We start from the raw sequence: 14,571 nt of genomic DNA, 5'->3' as shown, positions 1-14,571 counted from the left end.
AATTGGGTCGATGGTGGCAGAAAATAATAAAAATTGAGCTATCGTGAAGCCAGCAGTAACGCTGCACTGTGATGTCAGAGCTCAGATGCACGGGGAGAATGATGGAGGAGGGAGCCGTCAGCTCGCTCTTCCATCATTGCTTTCAACTGTATCGGCATCGGTAAGCCACTGCCCTACACAGTGACCACTGCAGGTGAAATGTAGTATTACATGGATGGATCAGAGCCACCAAAATGAGCCCCCTTTATGTTGGGCTCTAATACACCATGTGGACGGGTTTTCAGCAACTAATATAGATAATAATTACACTAAAATGCTCAAAATAATTACAGATGTAACAGACAAATATGTTTTTGGGACTAAATTCCGTCAGTGCGCTCTCATTGTGCGGTCACTTTCCTGCCTCTTTACTTTTGGGGTCTACATTTTGTCGGTCAGCTTTTCTCTCCTGAGGTGAGAGCTTGGTTTCCTATCTTCTCACTGCCAAGTGATAAACCTAATTGTACCTCAGCCCTCAAAAGAAGATGGTATATTGTCAGGACTATAAAGAGGACTGAAGTGTATGTATGTACGTCCATGTATGACACATAAGTCAAAGAGACAGTCGTACCATTGACTACAACTCTCAGCAGGTTATGAAATCAGCAGACTCCTGGGACTTGTAGAGAAGATCTCAACAATTCGTAGTGGATTGAATTCATTACCAACTTTCCAAAAAATTCAGATTCACCAGAACTCGACTCATGAGATTTCCAGTAAAATGGCATCCAGCCGATCTCCATTTTGCTGCAGTTTGAAGGCCAGAAATGAGCTAAACAATCCTGGCATCTGGCGCAGTCGTTCTTCACCAGGCCCCTCACCGTCATGGGGAGCACGATGCTCGTTCATGATGGGCATTGCTCCTCTGCGGTGACGCAACGATGTCAGTACGTTACTCCCAGCGAAGAAGTGGGACCTGGTGAAGAAAAACTATAGATAGAAGACAGATGAGCTGATCGGAAGACCGACAGCGGTGGGACAGGTGAGGCCAGGGCTGAGGAGCTCTGCTCTGTTTTCACCTTCCTAGTTGATTTTTACTGAATTTATTTGATACAAACCGAATTCAAGTGAATCTGCTGAATTCGGAGTTTACCAGAATCGCTCATCTCTGGATTCATAATTACTGGTGAAGAGCCGCAGATCACAGACCGCTGACCGCTTTACATCTGACGGGACCTTGGCGCGCCCCGATCCATTGTGTGTATGTGGCATAACAATGTGAATGTGTTGTAGAGACCTGCAGTCATCTGTTCTAGAAGTAGACGGTGTCAGTAATGGCAGTAATCATGATCAGAGCGGCTATGAGCGGCGTCTGTGGTTTCTCTGGGACGTTGTGATGTTTGTCCCTTCCGTGTAGACTCTGCTGCATGTACCGACCACATAGCGGTGGGGACTGGTAGCCGGCTATTCCTGGAGACATCTCCTGACTCCTTCCAGCCTCCGCTCTGCAGAATTAGTCATGAGATATTAATCATTGTTCTCTTTTTTTTCATCAGACTCGTCCAGCTACAAGACCATTTATATATCGTGTTCAGTAACGGGAGCAGTCGTTATATTGGTTATCATAGCTGGCATCGTTTATTGGAAGTTCTGTACAAACCACAAGTAAGTGAACCCCTAATGATCATTGTGATGGGCCAAAAGGTGAAAATAACCAGCGGCCTCCAGCATTTATAAATACCGGTAAGGGGGCGCAGACCGGATGTCCGTCCCTGCGGTGTACACCGAGCATGCACTGACTCCACAACATGAAACCGGACGGTAGGAACAATTCCACGTGGCTTCATTCACAGCCATCCACTATGTAGGCACTTGTAATTTTAATAAGTCTAACATTAATACCCATAAAGCGCTTCTGCTGCCTTTCCCCCCTCTTCCATGGTCCGGGGTGTGCCGGGGCTCGTGCCACCATCGGTGCTCCACCACACACTGTTCTCTATACAGGTCTCGGTGAGGTCCATTACTCCTCGGTGGTCTCTCCCCACTCAGGCCTTTTCAGCCCACTGACACCTCCTGAATGTCCCATAGCGCCATCGTCCACCTCTCACTCAGTCTTACGCCAGTTCTGTCCTGGATTCCTGTCTCCTACCAGCCATAGGCCGACTGTCTGACTCTCAACTGTGGACATAGCACATTCTGTCAGGTTCGCTCACCTGGACGTCGAGCAGCTCCTGGACTCTCTCTATCAAGGAGGTCTCCTCCTCATCTTCTTCATCAAAGGCTGGTCTCCGATACCCAGGACAGTTACAGGCAATCTTCCTTCTGTAATCTGGTGCACAACACAGCTCAAGACATTTCCACTACTCATGTATTAGCCACTAGTCAGTAATGTGGCTTTTACTCGTCACACTGACATTGTGCACTCGTCATCTGTAGTCAGAACACGCAGTCAGCTCTCATGTGTCAGTGTCGGCCCGCAGTGCTGTGCAGTCCTACGTGCAGGGCTAAGGATTCACTACAGGCAGCGCACCCTGGAGCACTGTCAGTCATCATCAGAGCAGCGATAGAAGATGGTAACTGAGGTGGTGGAACGGTGCAGCGAGCACTTGGCAGCGCCACGGGAGCACTGAAGCCTCTCATTTATATATGTAATGAAACCAGATATGCATAAAACAAAATAGGAAAAATCTTTATCACATGAGTGATTCTTATGGGGGCTGAGTCCTCCATATGAATGAGTAATTGGTTTAGTATCACTTATGTAGATGACCATTAAACTGGTTGTCTATTACTGGATAAAACCAGCTTAATCACTCATCAATCACTCACCTCCAGCAGAGGCGCCGTTCCAGTGATTTAGGCGCCGCTGTTCCCATTTTTTGTGTCACGTGACTGCTGCAGCCAATCTGCAGCTGCTTACTGACTGCACCCTTTACTATTTTGTCAGAACAGATGTCCGCTCTGACAAAATATTGAAAACTGCCGACGATCAACGACTGTTGATTGGCTGCAGTGGACACAAAATTGGGAACAGCAGTGTCAACAGCGCAGGAACGGCGCCTCTGCTGGAGGTGAGTTTTTATTTTTAATGGGGCATTGACTGATTAAGTTATATCCTGTGTTATACTCCAGAGCTGCAATCACTATTCTGCTGGTGCAGTCACTGTGTACATACATTACATTACTGATCCTGAGTTACATCCAGTATTATACTCCAGAGCTGCACTCACTATTCTGCAGGTGCAGTCACTGTGTACATACATTACATTACTGATCCTGAGTTACATCCAGTATTATACTCCAGAGCTGCACTCACTATTCTGCTGGTGCAGTCACTGTGTACATACATTATTGATCCTGTACTGATCCTGAGTTACATCCTGTATTATACTCCAGAGCTGCACTCGCTATTCTGCTGGTGCAGTCACTGTGTACATACATTACATTACTGATCCTGAGTTACATCCTGTATTATACTCCAGAGCTGCACTCACTATTCTGCAGGTGCAGTCACTGTGTACATACATTACATTACTGATCCTGAGTTACATCCAGTATTATACTACAGAGCTGCACTCACTATTCTGCTGGTGCAGTCACTGTGTACATACATTACATTACTGATCCTGAGTTACATCCAGTATTATACTCCAGAGCTGCACTCACTATTCTGCTGGTGCAGTCACTGTGTACATACATTACATTACTGATCCTGAGTTACATCCAGTATTATACTCCAGAGCTGCACTCACTATTCTGCTGGTGCAATCACTGTGTACATACATTACTGATCCTGTACTGATCCGGAGTTACATCCTGTATTATACTCCAGAGCTGCACTCGCTATTCTGCTGGTGCAGTCACTGTGTACATACATTACATTACTGATCCTGAGTTACATCCTGTATTATACTCCAGAGCTACACTCACTATTCTGCTGGTGCAGTCACTGTGTACATACATTACATTACTGATCCTGAGTTACATCCTGTATTATACTCCAGAGCTGCACTCACTATTCTGCTGGTGCAGTCACTGTGTACATACATTACATTACTGATCCTCAGTTACATCCTGTGTTATACTCCAGAGCTGCACTCACTATTCTGCTGGTGTAGTCACTGTGTACATACATTACATTACTGATCCTGAGTTACCTCCTGTATTATACCCCAGAGCTGCACTCACTATTCTGCTGGTGCAGTCACTATGTACATACATTACATTACTGATCCTGAGTTACATCCTGTATTATACTTCAGAGCTGCACTCACTATTCTGCTGGTGCAGTCACTGTGTACATACATTACATTACTGATCCTGAGTTACATCCTGTATTATACTCCAGAGCTGCACTCACTATTCTGCTGGTGCAGTCACTGTGTACATACATTACATTACTGATCCTGAGTTACATCCTGTATTATACTCCAGAGCTGCACTCACTATTCTGCTGGTGCAGTCACTGTGTACATACATTACATTACTGATCCTGAGTTACATCCTGTATTATACTCCAGAGCTGCACTCACTATTCTGCTGGTGCAGTCACTGTGTATATACATTACATTACTGATCCTGAGTTACCTCCTGTATTATCCTCCAGAGCTGCACTCACTATTCTGCTGGTGCAGTCACTTTGTACATACATTACATTACTGATCCTGAGTTACATCCTGTATTATACTCAAGAGCTGCATTCACTATTCTGCTGGTGCAGTCACTGTGTACATACATTACATTACTGATCCTGAGTTACATCCTGTATTATACTCCAGAGCTGCACTCACTATTCTGCTGGTGCAGTTACTGTGCACATACATTACATTACTGATCCTGAGTTACATCCTGTATTACACTACAGAGCTGCACTCACTATTCTGCTGGTGCAGTCACAGTGTACATACATTACATTACTGATCCTGAGTTACATCCTGTATTATACTCCAGAGCTGCACTCACTATTCTGCTGGTGCAGTCACTGTGTACATACATTACATTACTGATCCTGAATTACATCCTTTGTTATACTCCAGAGCTGCACTCACTATTCTGCTGGTGCAGTCACTGTGTACATACATTACATTACTGATCCTGAGTTACATCCTGTATTATACTCCAGAGCTTCACTCACTATTCTGCTGGTGCAGTCACTGTGTACATACATTACATTACTGATCCTGTACTGATCCTGAGTTACATCCTGTATTATACTCCAGAGCTGCACTCACTATTCTGCTGGTGCAGTCACTGTGTACATACATTACATTACTGATCCTGGGTTACATCCTGTATTTTACTCCAGAGCTGCACTCACTATTCTGCTGGTGCAGTCACTGTGTACATACATTACATTACTGATCCTGAGTTATATCCTGTATTATACTCCAGAGCTGCACTCACTATTCTGCTGGTGCAGTCACTGTGTACATACATTACATTACTGATCCTGAGCTACATCCTGTATTATACTCCAGAGCTGCACTCACTATTCTGCTGGTGCAGTCACTGTGTACATACATTACATTACTGATCCTGAGTTACATCCTGTATTATACTCCAGAGCTGCACTCACTATTCTGCTGGTGCAGTCACTGTGTACATACATTACATTACTGATCCTCAGTTACATCCTGTGTTATACTCCAGAGCTGCACTCACTATTCTGCTGGTGCAGTCAGTGTGTACATACATTACATTACTGATCCTGAGTTACATCCTGTATTATACTCCAGAGCTGCACTCACTATTCTGCTGGTGCAGTCACTGTGTACATATATTACATTACTGATCCTCAGTTACATCCTGTGTTATACTCCAGAGCTGCACTCACTATTCTGCTGGTGCAGTCACTGTGTACACACATTACATTACTGATCCTGAGTTACATGCTGTATTATACCCCAGAGCTGCACTCACTATTCTGCTGGTGCAGTCACTGTGTACACACATTACATTACTGATCCTGAGATACATCCTGTATTATACTCCAGAGCTGCACTCACTATTCTGCTGGTGCAGTTACTGTGCACATACATTACATTACTGATCCTGAGTTACATCCTGTATTATACTCCAGAGCTGCACTCACTATTCTGCTGGTGCAGTCACAGTGTACATACATTACATTACTGATCCTGAGTTACATCCTGTATTATACTCCAGAGCTGCACTCACTATTCTGCTGGTGCAGTCACTGTGTACATACATTACATTACTGATCCTGAATTACATCCTTTGTTATACTCCAGAGCTGCACTCACTATTCTGCTGGTGCAGTCACTGTGTACATACATTACATTACTGATCCTGAGTTACATCCTGTATTATACTCCAGAGCTTCACTCACTATTCTGCTGGTGCAGTCACTGTGTACATACATTACATTACTGATCCTGTACTGATCCTGAGTTACATCCTGTATTATACTCCAGAGCTGCACTCACTATTCTGCTGGTGCAGTCACTGTGTACATACATTACATTACTGATCCTGGGTTACATCCTGTATTTTACTCCAGAGCTGCACTCACTATTCTGCTGGTGCAGTCACTGTGTACATACATTACATTACTGATCCTGAGTTATATCCTGTATTATACTCCAGAGCTGCACTCACTATTCTGCTGGTGCAGTCACTGTGTACATACATTACATTACTGATCCTGAGCTACATCCTGTATTATACTCCAGAGCTGCACTCACTATTCTGCTGGTGCAGTCACTGTGTACATACATTACATTACTGATCCTGAGTTACATCCTGTATTATACTCCAGAGCTGCACTCACTATTCTGCTGGTGCAGTCACTGTGTACATACATTACATTACTGATCCTCAGTTACATCCTGTGTTATACTCCAGAGCTGCACTCACTATTCTGCTGGTGCAGTCAGTGTGTACATACATTACATTACTGATCCTGAGTTACATCCTGTATTATACTCCAGAGCTGCTCTCACTATTCTGCTGGTGCAGTCACTGTGTACATATATTACATTACTGATCCTCAGTTACATCCTGTGTTATACTCCAGAGCTGCACTCACTATTCTGCTGGTGCAGTCACTGTGTACACACATTACATTACTGATCCTGAGTTACATGCTGTATTATACCCCAGAGCTGCACTCACTATTCTGCTGGTGCAGTCACTGTGTACATACATTACATTACTGATCCTGAGTTACATCCTGTATTATACTCCAGAGCTGCACTCACTATTCTGCTGGTGCAGTCACTGTGTACATGCATTACATTACTGATCCTGAATTACATCCTTTGTTATACTCCAGAGCTGCACTCACTATTCTGCTGGTGCAGTCACTGTGTACATACATTACATTACTGATCCTGAGTTACATCCTGTATTATACTCCAGAGCTTCACTCACTATTCTGCTGGTGCAGTCACTGTGTACATACATTACATTACTGATCCTGTACTGATCCTGAGTTACATCCTGTATTATACTCCAGAGCTGCACTCACTATTCTGCTGGTGCAGTCACTGTGTACATACATTACATTACTGATCCTGGGTTACATCCTGTATTATACTCCAGAGCTGCACTCACTATTCTGCTGGTGCAGTCACTGTGTACATACATTACATTACTGATCCTGAGTTACATCCTGTATTATACTCCAGAGCTGCACTCACTATTCTGCTGGTGCAGTCACTGTGTACATACATTACATTACTGATCCTGAGTTACATCCTGTATTATACTCCAGAGCTGCACTCACTATTCTGCTGGTGCAGTCACTGTGTACATACATTACATTACTGATCCTGAGTTACATCCTGTATTATACTCCAGAGCTGCACTCACTATTCTGCTGGTGCAGTCACTGTGTACATACATTACATTACTGATCCTCAGTTACATCCTGTGTTATACTCCAGAGCTGCACTCACTATTCTGCTGGTGCAGTCAGTGTGTACATACATTACATTACTGATCCTGAGTTACATCCTGTATTATACTCCAGAGCTGCACTCACTATTCTGCTGGTGCAGTCACTGTGTACATATATTACATTACTGATCCTCAGTTACATCCTGTATTTTATTCCAGAGCTGCACTCACTATTCTGCTGGTGCAGTCACTGTGTACACACATTACATTACTGATCCTGAGTTACATGCTGTATTATACCCCAGAGCTGCACTCACTATTCTGCTGGTGCAGTCACTGTGTACATACATTACATTACTGATCCTGAGTTACATCCTGTATTATCCTCCAGAGCTGCACTCACTATTCTGCTGGTGCAGTCACTGTGTACATACATTACATTACTGATCCTGAGTTACATCCTGTGTTATACTCCAGAGCTGCACTCACTATTCTGCTGGTGGAGTCACTGTGTACATACATTACATTACTGATCCTGAGTTACATCCTGTATTATACTCCAGAGCTGCACTCACTATTCTGCTGGTGCAGTCACTGTGTACATACATTACATTACTGATCCTGAGTTACATCCTGTATTATACTCCAGAGCTGCACTCACTATTCTGCTGGTGCAGTCACTGTGTACATACATTACATTACTGATCCTCAGTTACATCCTGTGTTATACTCCAGAGCTGCACTCACTATTCTGCTGGTGCAGTCAGTGTGTACATACATTACATTACTGATCCTGAGTTACATCCTGTATTATACTCCAGAGCTGCACTCACTATTCTGCTGGTGCAGTCACTGTGTACATATATTACATTACTGATCCTCAGTTACATCCTGTATTTTATTCCAGAGCTGCACTCACTATTCTGCTGGTGCAGTCACTGTGTACACACATTACATTACTGATCCTGAGTTACATGCTGTATTATACCCCAGAGCTGCACTCACTATTCTGCTGGTGCAGTCACTGTGTACATACATTACATTACTGATCCTGAGTTACATCCTGTATTATCCTCCAGAGCTGCACTCACTATTCTGCTGGTGCAGTCACTGTGTACATACATTACATTACTGATCCTGAGTTACATCCTGTGTTATACTCCAGAGCTGCACTCACTATTCTGCTGGTGGAGTCACTGTGTACATACATTACATTACTGATCCTGAGTTACATCCTGTATTATACTCCAGAGCTGCACTCACTATTCCGCTGGTGCAGTCACTGTGTACATACATTACATTACTGATCCTGAATTACATCCTGTGTTATACTCCAGAGCTGCACTCACTATTCTGCTGGTGCAGTCACTGTGTACATACATTACATTACTGATCCTGAGTTACATCCTGTATTATACTCCAGAGCTGCACTCACTATTCCGCTGGTGCAGTCACTGTGTACATACATTACATTACTGATCCTGAATTACATCCTGTGTTATACTCCAGAGCTGCACTCACTATTCTGCTGGTGCAGTCACTGTGTACATACATTACATTACTGATCCTGAATTACCTCCTGTATTATACTCCAGAGCTGCACTCACTATTCTGCTGGTGCAGTCACTGTGTACATACATTACATTACTGATCCTGAGTTACCTCCTGTATTATACTCCAGAGCTGCACTCACTATTCTGCTGGTGCAGTCACTGTGTACATACATTACATTACTGATCCTGAATTACATCCTGTGTTATACTCCAGAGCTGCACTCACTATTCTGCTGGTGCAGTCACTGTGTACATACATTACATTACTGATCCTGAGTTACCTCCTGTATTATACTCCAGAGCTGCACTCACTATTCTGCTGGTGCAGTCACTGTGTACATACATTACATTACTGATCCTGAGTTACATCCTGTATTATACTCCAGAGCTGCACTTACTATTCTGCTGGTGCAGTCACTGTGTACATACATTACATTACTGATCCTGAGTTACATCCTGTATTATCCTCCAGAGCTGCACTCACTATTCTGCTGGTGCAGTCACTGTGTACATAAATGACATTACTGATCCTGAATTACATCCTGTGTTATACTCCAGAGCTGCACTCACTATTCTGCTGGTGCAGTCACTGTGTACATACATTACATTACTGATCCTGAATTACCTCCTGTATTATACTCCAGAGCTGCACTCACTATTCTGCTGGTGCAGTCACTGTGTACATACATTACATTACTGATCCTGAGTTACATCCTGTATTATACTCCAGAGCTGCACTTACTATTCTGCTGGTGCAGTCACTGTGTACATACATTACATTACTGATCCTGAGTTACATCCTGTATTATACTCCAGAGCTGCACTCACTATTCTGCTGGTGCAGTCACTGTGTACACACATTACATTACTGATCCTGTACTGATCCTGAGTTACATCCTGTATTATACTCCAGAGCTGCACTCACTATTTTGCTAGATGTCATGAAAAACAGTTGACAAGATTGTAGAGGGAGAGGTGTTTACTGCTACAGACAAATTTAAAGAGGTGGTCCACTACTTTTTAATTGATGACCTATCTGATCTGTCGGGGTCTGACACCCGGCACCCCCTGCCGATCAGCTGTTCACTGTGTCAGTGGCCGCTGGCCGGAACTGCTTGATTGTGGAGCTGCTCCGTGTTCTGATAGTGGCGGTGGCAGGGTACTACACATCAGCCTCTTATTGATTTGATTTGGATGTGTAGTACCTGGCTGCAGCCACTATCAGAAGATGGAGACGCTCTGCATTCGAGCAGTTCTGGCCTGTGGCCGCTGAGACCGAGAACAGCTGATCGGCAAGGGGTGCCGGACATTGATGACCTAGCCTAATAGGTCATCAATAAAAAGTAGAGGACAACTATCAGGAAATATTAAAAAATATTACAAATCTCTCTCTCCCTTCAAACCCCTCTTCCCCCTCCCCTATACCATTTTTTCAAAGGAGCAAGAGCTTTCAATCTAAACAGCTGCTTTTATGCAAATGGCAGGGTACAAAAGAAGCCACAAACCCAATTATCCAGGCTAATTACCATACAAATGGAGCTCCTGCCAGAGGAGACCTATGATGAATAGACACCTGAGTAAAGAGGAATCAGCTCATTAAAGCCTCAAAGGAAATCTATCTCACTCTCCACAATAGCCAGGACATTCCAAGCTGCAATCACCAGACATCAGGCAGACTTTTAGGCACTGATATGAAATATGGAATATCAGAGTTTCTATCATTCCGATGGGACACATTTTTAGTGGCGGGATTAACTAAGGAACAATAAGCATATTTTTCCATATCTGTGAGCCCTCCCGGTGAGCTGTAACGCAAGAACACAAGCAGTCAGGTCATGTGTGGTCTCTAAGTAAAGGTAAAATCGCAATAAAAAATATGACATCACTTGCTAACTTCTGTGATCAACCAGCGAAGAGTTATCGCCGAAATTAGAGATTTAATAAAAGCTATGAAGGGCGGAGACCAGCCCAAGTGAGGTCGTCACAGGGGATTGTGTGGGCAGGGTCCCCCTTCGGCATTAAAGATTAAGCTGAATATGGGTCTATACTCATGCCAGGAGATACATATTTGTATAAGCAGGGGTCACGTTCCATAACGGCTAGAATTGGAGTGCTTCCTTCCAGCTATACTGAATCATCTCTGCGATCGGTATAGTAAGTTCTTCTATTAATCCCTTTTATTTTGTGTAAATGTATATTCTGTACTGTATTGTCCCCCTTTGTAAAATCTTTGTATATTTTTTCATAAACACTGCCTCCCTTTTGGATTAAATATAAAATTGAATAGTCCTGTTTCTTTTGCTCTATAATCGTTCCTCCCCCAAAGCCATATACCCTACCAGAAAGCAGGCATCCAATCAGGCCTGTATTGAATATTTAAAACCGATTGGTGGTGGCAGCAAATAATCTTAATTTGGTTATTGTGAAGCTGGCAGTGATCGTATGGGGACATATACACATATTCCATGCATTGAAATTCGGAGGTGTGTACGCCATACACTCACTGCTCGCTTGCCAATAGCTACGTAGTGAGTAATTGGGATCGTGCGTGTGCAATAATCCCTGAAAAATTGGTGGCAGCAGTGGGATATTGTATGATCCTGCCGGTGTCGTCCCAACAACAACCTCTTTAAGTTGCATTTATTTCTCTTCAGCTGTGAGTGGAGTTTAGGACATGAAATGATGATTAGCTCTTTATTCCTTTACGTTTTCTTCACTTTCTTTTACAGTACAATTCCCTCTCAGATTCATCAAACAAGCACAGAAAATACTGAGAAGGAGGAGGTGAGTTGCCTGCATTATACATTAACCTTTTCAGTTCAGGTCTATTTTTGAAAGAATCGGTAAGAGGTCTATTGAAACTTACCCATGGTATACAGAAACAGTTGTGCTCCAGGCTACCTCGACGCGCGTTTCGTCAAAGGTTTCTCAAGGGGAGGTGTAAGTTTCAATAGACCTCTACTTTTACCCCCCCCCCTTCCACATTGGGATATATTTACAATTATTTGGTGGGATTTCAGTGGTCTGACTGGTCATATTGAGACACTATAGGATTATTTATATTAACATGGTTGGTGGCTACTTTATACGTTACTACTTTAGAGTAAAATAAATATTTTGAATTGTATATTTAACTATAGCAACCTGTTTATACCTTATTGGTCCTTTTTTCCATGGGATAAATACAATATGGAACAGGTGTTCCCTTATTATTCCTCCTGTATGAGATCTCATCTTAACGTGTTAGGCATATCTTTTTAATGTAATTCTATCAAATAAAATTTGTTGTTTTTATTCTATTTGGTGGTTTATGTTACTCCATGGTTTGTTTTCTTGTATTCATTGTTTGGGAGTACTCCACCTCCCCATGATTCTCTTTATTATTGTGGGGGAACTCTATGGACTTTGTGGTTCCCAGCCACGTTTACATATGATATACATTTTGAATATTTGTCTAATAACTTTTACTACTTTTGCACAAGAAAATGTCTTTTTTAATGTCCTTTTTAAAACTGATTGTTTTTTATTTTTAGTCACCATATCCTGAGAGCCGTAGCTTTATAGTTTTTCTGTTTACAGATCTGTGTAAGAGCTTGTGAGTTTTTTGTTTTTTGCATCATTCAAGATGTATTTTTAATTCTGTAAATTTTTGGGATACATGTGACTTATCGATCACTTTTTACTTTATTTTTTGCAAGGCTGGATGAATAAAAATAAAGCGTTCATGGTGCAGAATAAAAAATGAAATCACTTTATACTGTGCATCGTTACAGATGTGTCATTGCCATGTGTGTTATTTTAGGAAATTTGTTCTTTTTTTTTAAATAAATCATTTGATGTTTTTTTTATACTTTGGACACTTTAAAACATTTTTGAATTTTTTTTACAACATTTTTTATTCCAATAACACGACTTTAACATGTGATCCTTAGATACGGCACAGCACTACTTATGTAGTGCAGAGAATTATACCTGCCTATCAGTAAGTGCAAGATTGGATTACACAGGAATTGTTTGCAGTCTGTCACCATGGGGACACATAGGTCTGCATATGAGCTGTGTACTCATCACAGGAGAACATTTATAATTATAAGTATTTTGTAAATTTGATTTATTTTTTTATATTAAATTGGATCAATGATTAAAGCTAAACATATTGGACATTTATGTAGACAGATACTGATCTGTTCAGGGTGACTTCCCGCCTCTGTCTCTCGAGAGGTTGTCGCTGGCCTAACACTTACACCACTAACTTGTAATATTATATAATGCATTGCCCCTGTAAATGTGTATTTTTGTCTTCTCCCTCCAGCCGGTGTATGATAATATCCAGGAGGATTACTTCCTGCGTTTTAACACTCTGTATGAACGGACACTGGCCGTTCCGATGGCCCCACGACTGGACAACCCATAGCGAAAGAGACGAGGGAAGCCGCAATGTCAACCTCAGAAGGAGCCTCTTCGGGCTGTGAACCCTTTGCATGAAGATTATATATTTATTACGTTCTAGGACGCGAGTCTTGACTTTTTTAAAATTGGTCGATACAGGAACGCTACGTGTTACGAGGTGGTTGAGAATAATCCTTCTCTATCCTGAATTTAAAGTAGACTGGGGGCCAAACGTGACCCTACAATGTCCCTGAAGACGGAACAGAACATCAAGAAGGTTGATGAGCTCCTTGATTTTTCTGAGTGACCCATGATCACCCAGAGGAGGCTAGATTGTACTGGAAGAGGTGATCCTCAGGGGCGTAATAAGGAGGGCTCAGAGGCCCATGTGGTTGGTGCCTGGAGAAACACCAAAGAGCCTTTCTATCTTGGATACATTAATCTGTAAATTGGAATATGCTCCACACTAATGAAAAGGTTTACAGATCACTGTTTGTATTATATATTCTATAATATATTCTGTAACTATAGTTCAAGTGAATATTAAAATGTGGGGCAATCTGTTTACCATTGTGGAGATCAATTCACTGCTGAAGGTCGTGAGCGCATACAGGACGTACATATGATCATAGTCAAAACATATAAACTCCATATCAATATGTAAGCCCCACCTCTGCTCTGTCCAGGACCACCCCCAAAGAGCCATGTAATATCTCTTTTTACCTTTTTTTGAGATCTGGTTTACAGAAGGTCGGATCTTTGGCCTTTGTACAATATAGCAAAGCCAGGA

At 42.5% G+C, this 14,571-nt stretch overlaps 1 protein-coding gene across 2 annotated transcripts in view; it reads left to right on the top strand.

Moving 5' to 3' along the window:
- Positions 1-14,348, top strand: part of LOC141253112 (uncharacterized) — a 100,401-nt gene extending 86,053 nt beyond the window's left edge. For both annotated transcript variants that reach the window (XM_073670867.1, XM_073670868.1), the window contains exons 3-5: positions 1,536-1,644; positions 12,122-12,176; positions 13,705-14,348. In XM_073670867.1, the coding sequence (XP_073526968.1) occupies positions 1,536-1,644; positions 12,122-12,176; positions 13,705-13,806 (266 nt within the window). In that variant the 3' untranslated portion in view covers positions 13,807-14,348. The remainder of the gene's footprint in view (positions 1-1,535; positions 1,645-12,121; positions 12,177-13,704) is intronic.
- Positions 14,349-14,571: the final 223 nt, after the last annotated feature.

The sequence above is a fragment of the Phyllobates terribilis genome, unplaced genomic scaffold, assembly GCF_046119375.1.
Source record: "Phyllobates terribilis strain yellow unplaced genomic scaffold, ASM4611937v1 Scaffold_2__4_contigs__length_985480577, whole genome shotgun sequence".
Lineage (NCBI taxonomy): Eukaryota > Metazoa > Chordata > Amphibia > Anura > Dendrobatidae > Phyllobates > Phyllobates terribilis.
This window is presented reverse-complemented; position numbering and strand designations above follow the sequence as displayed.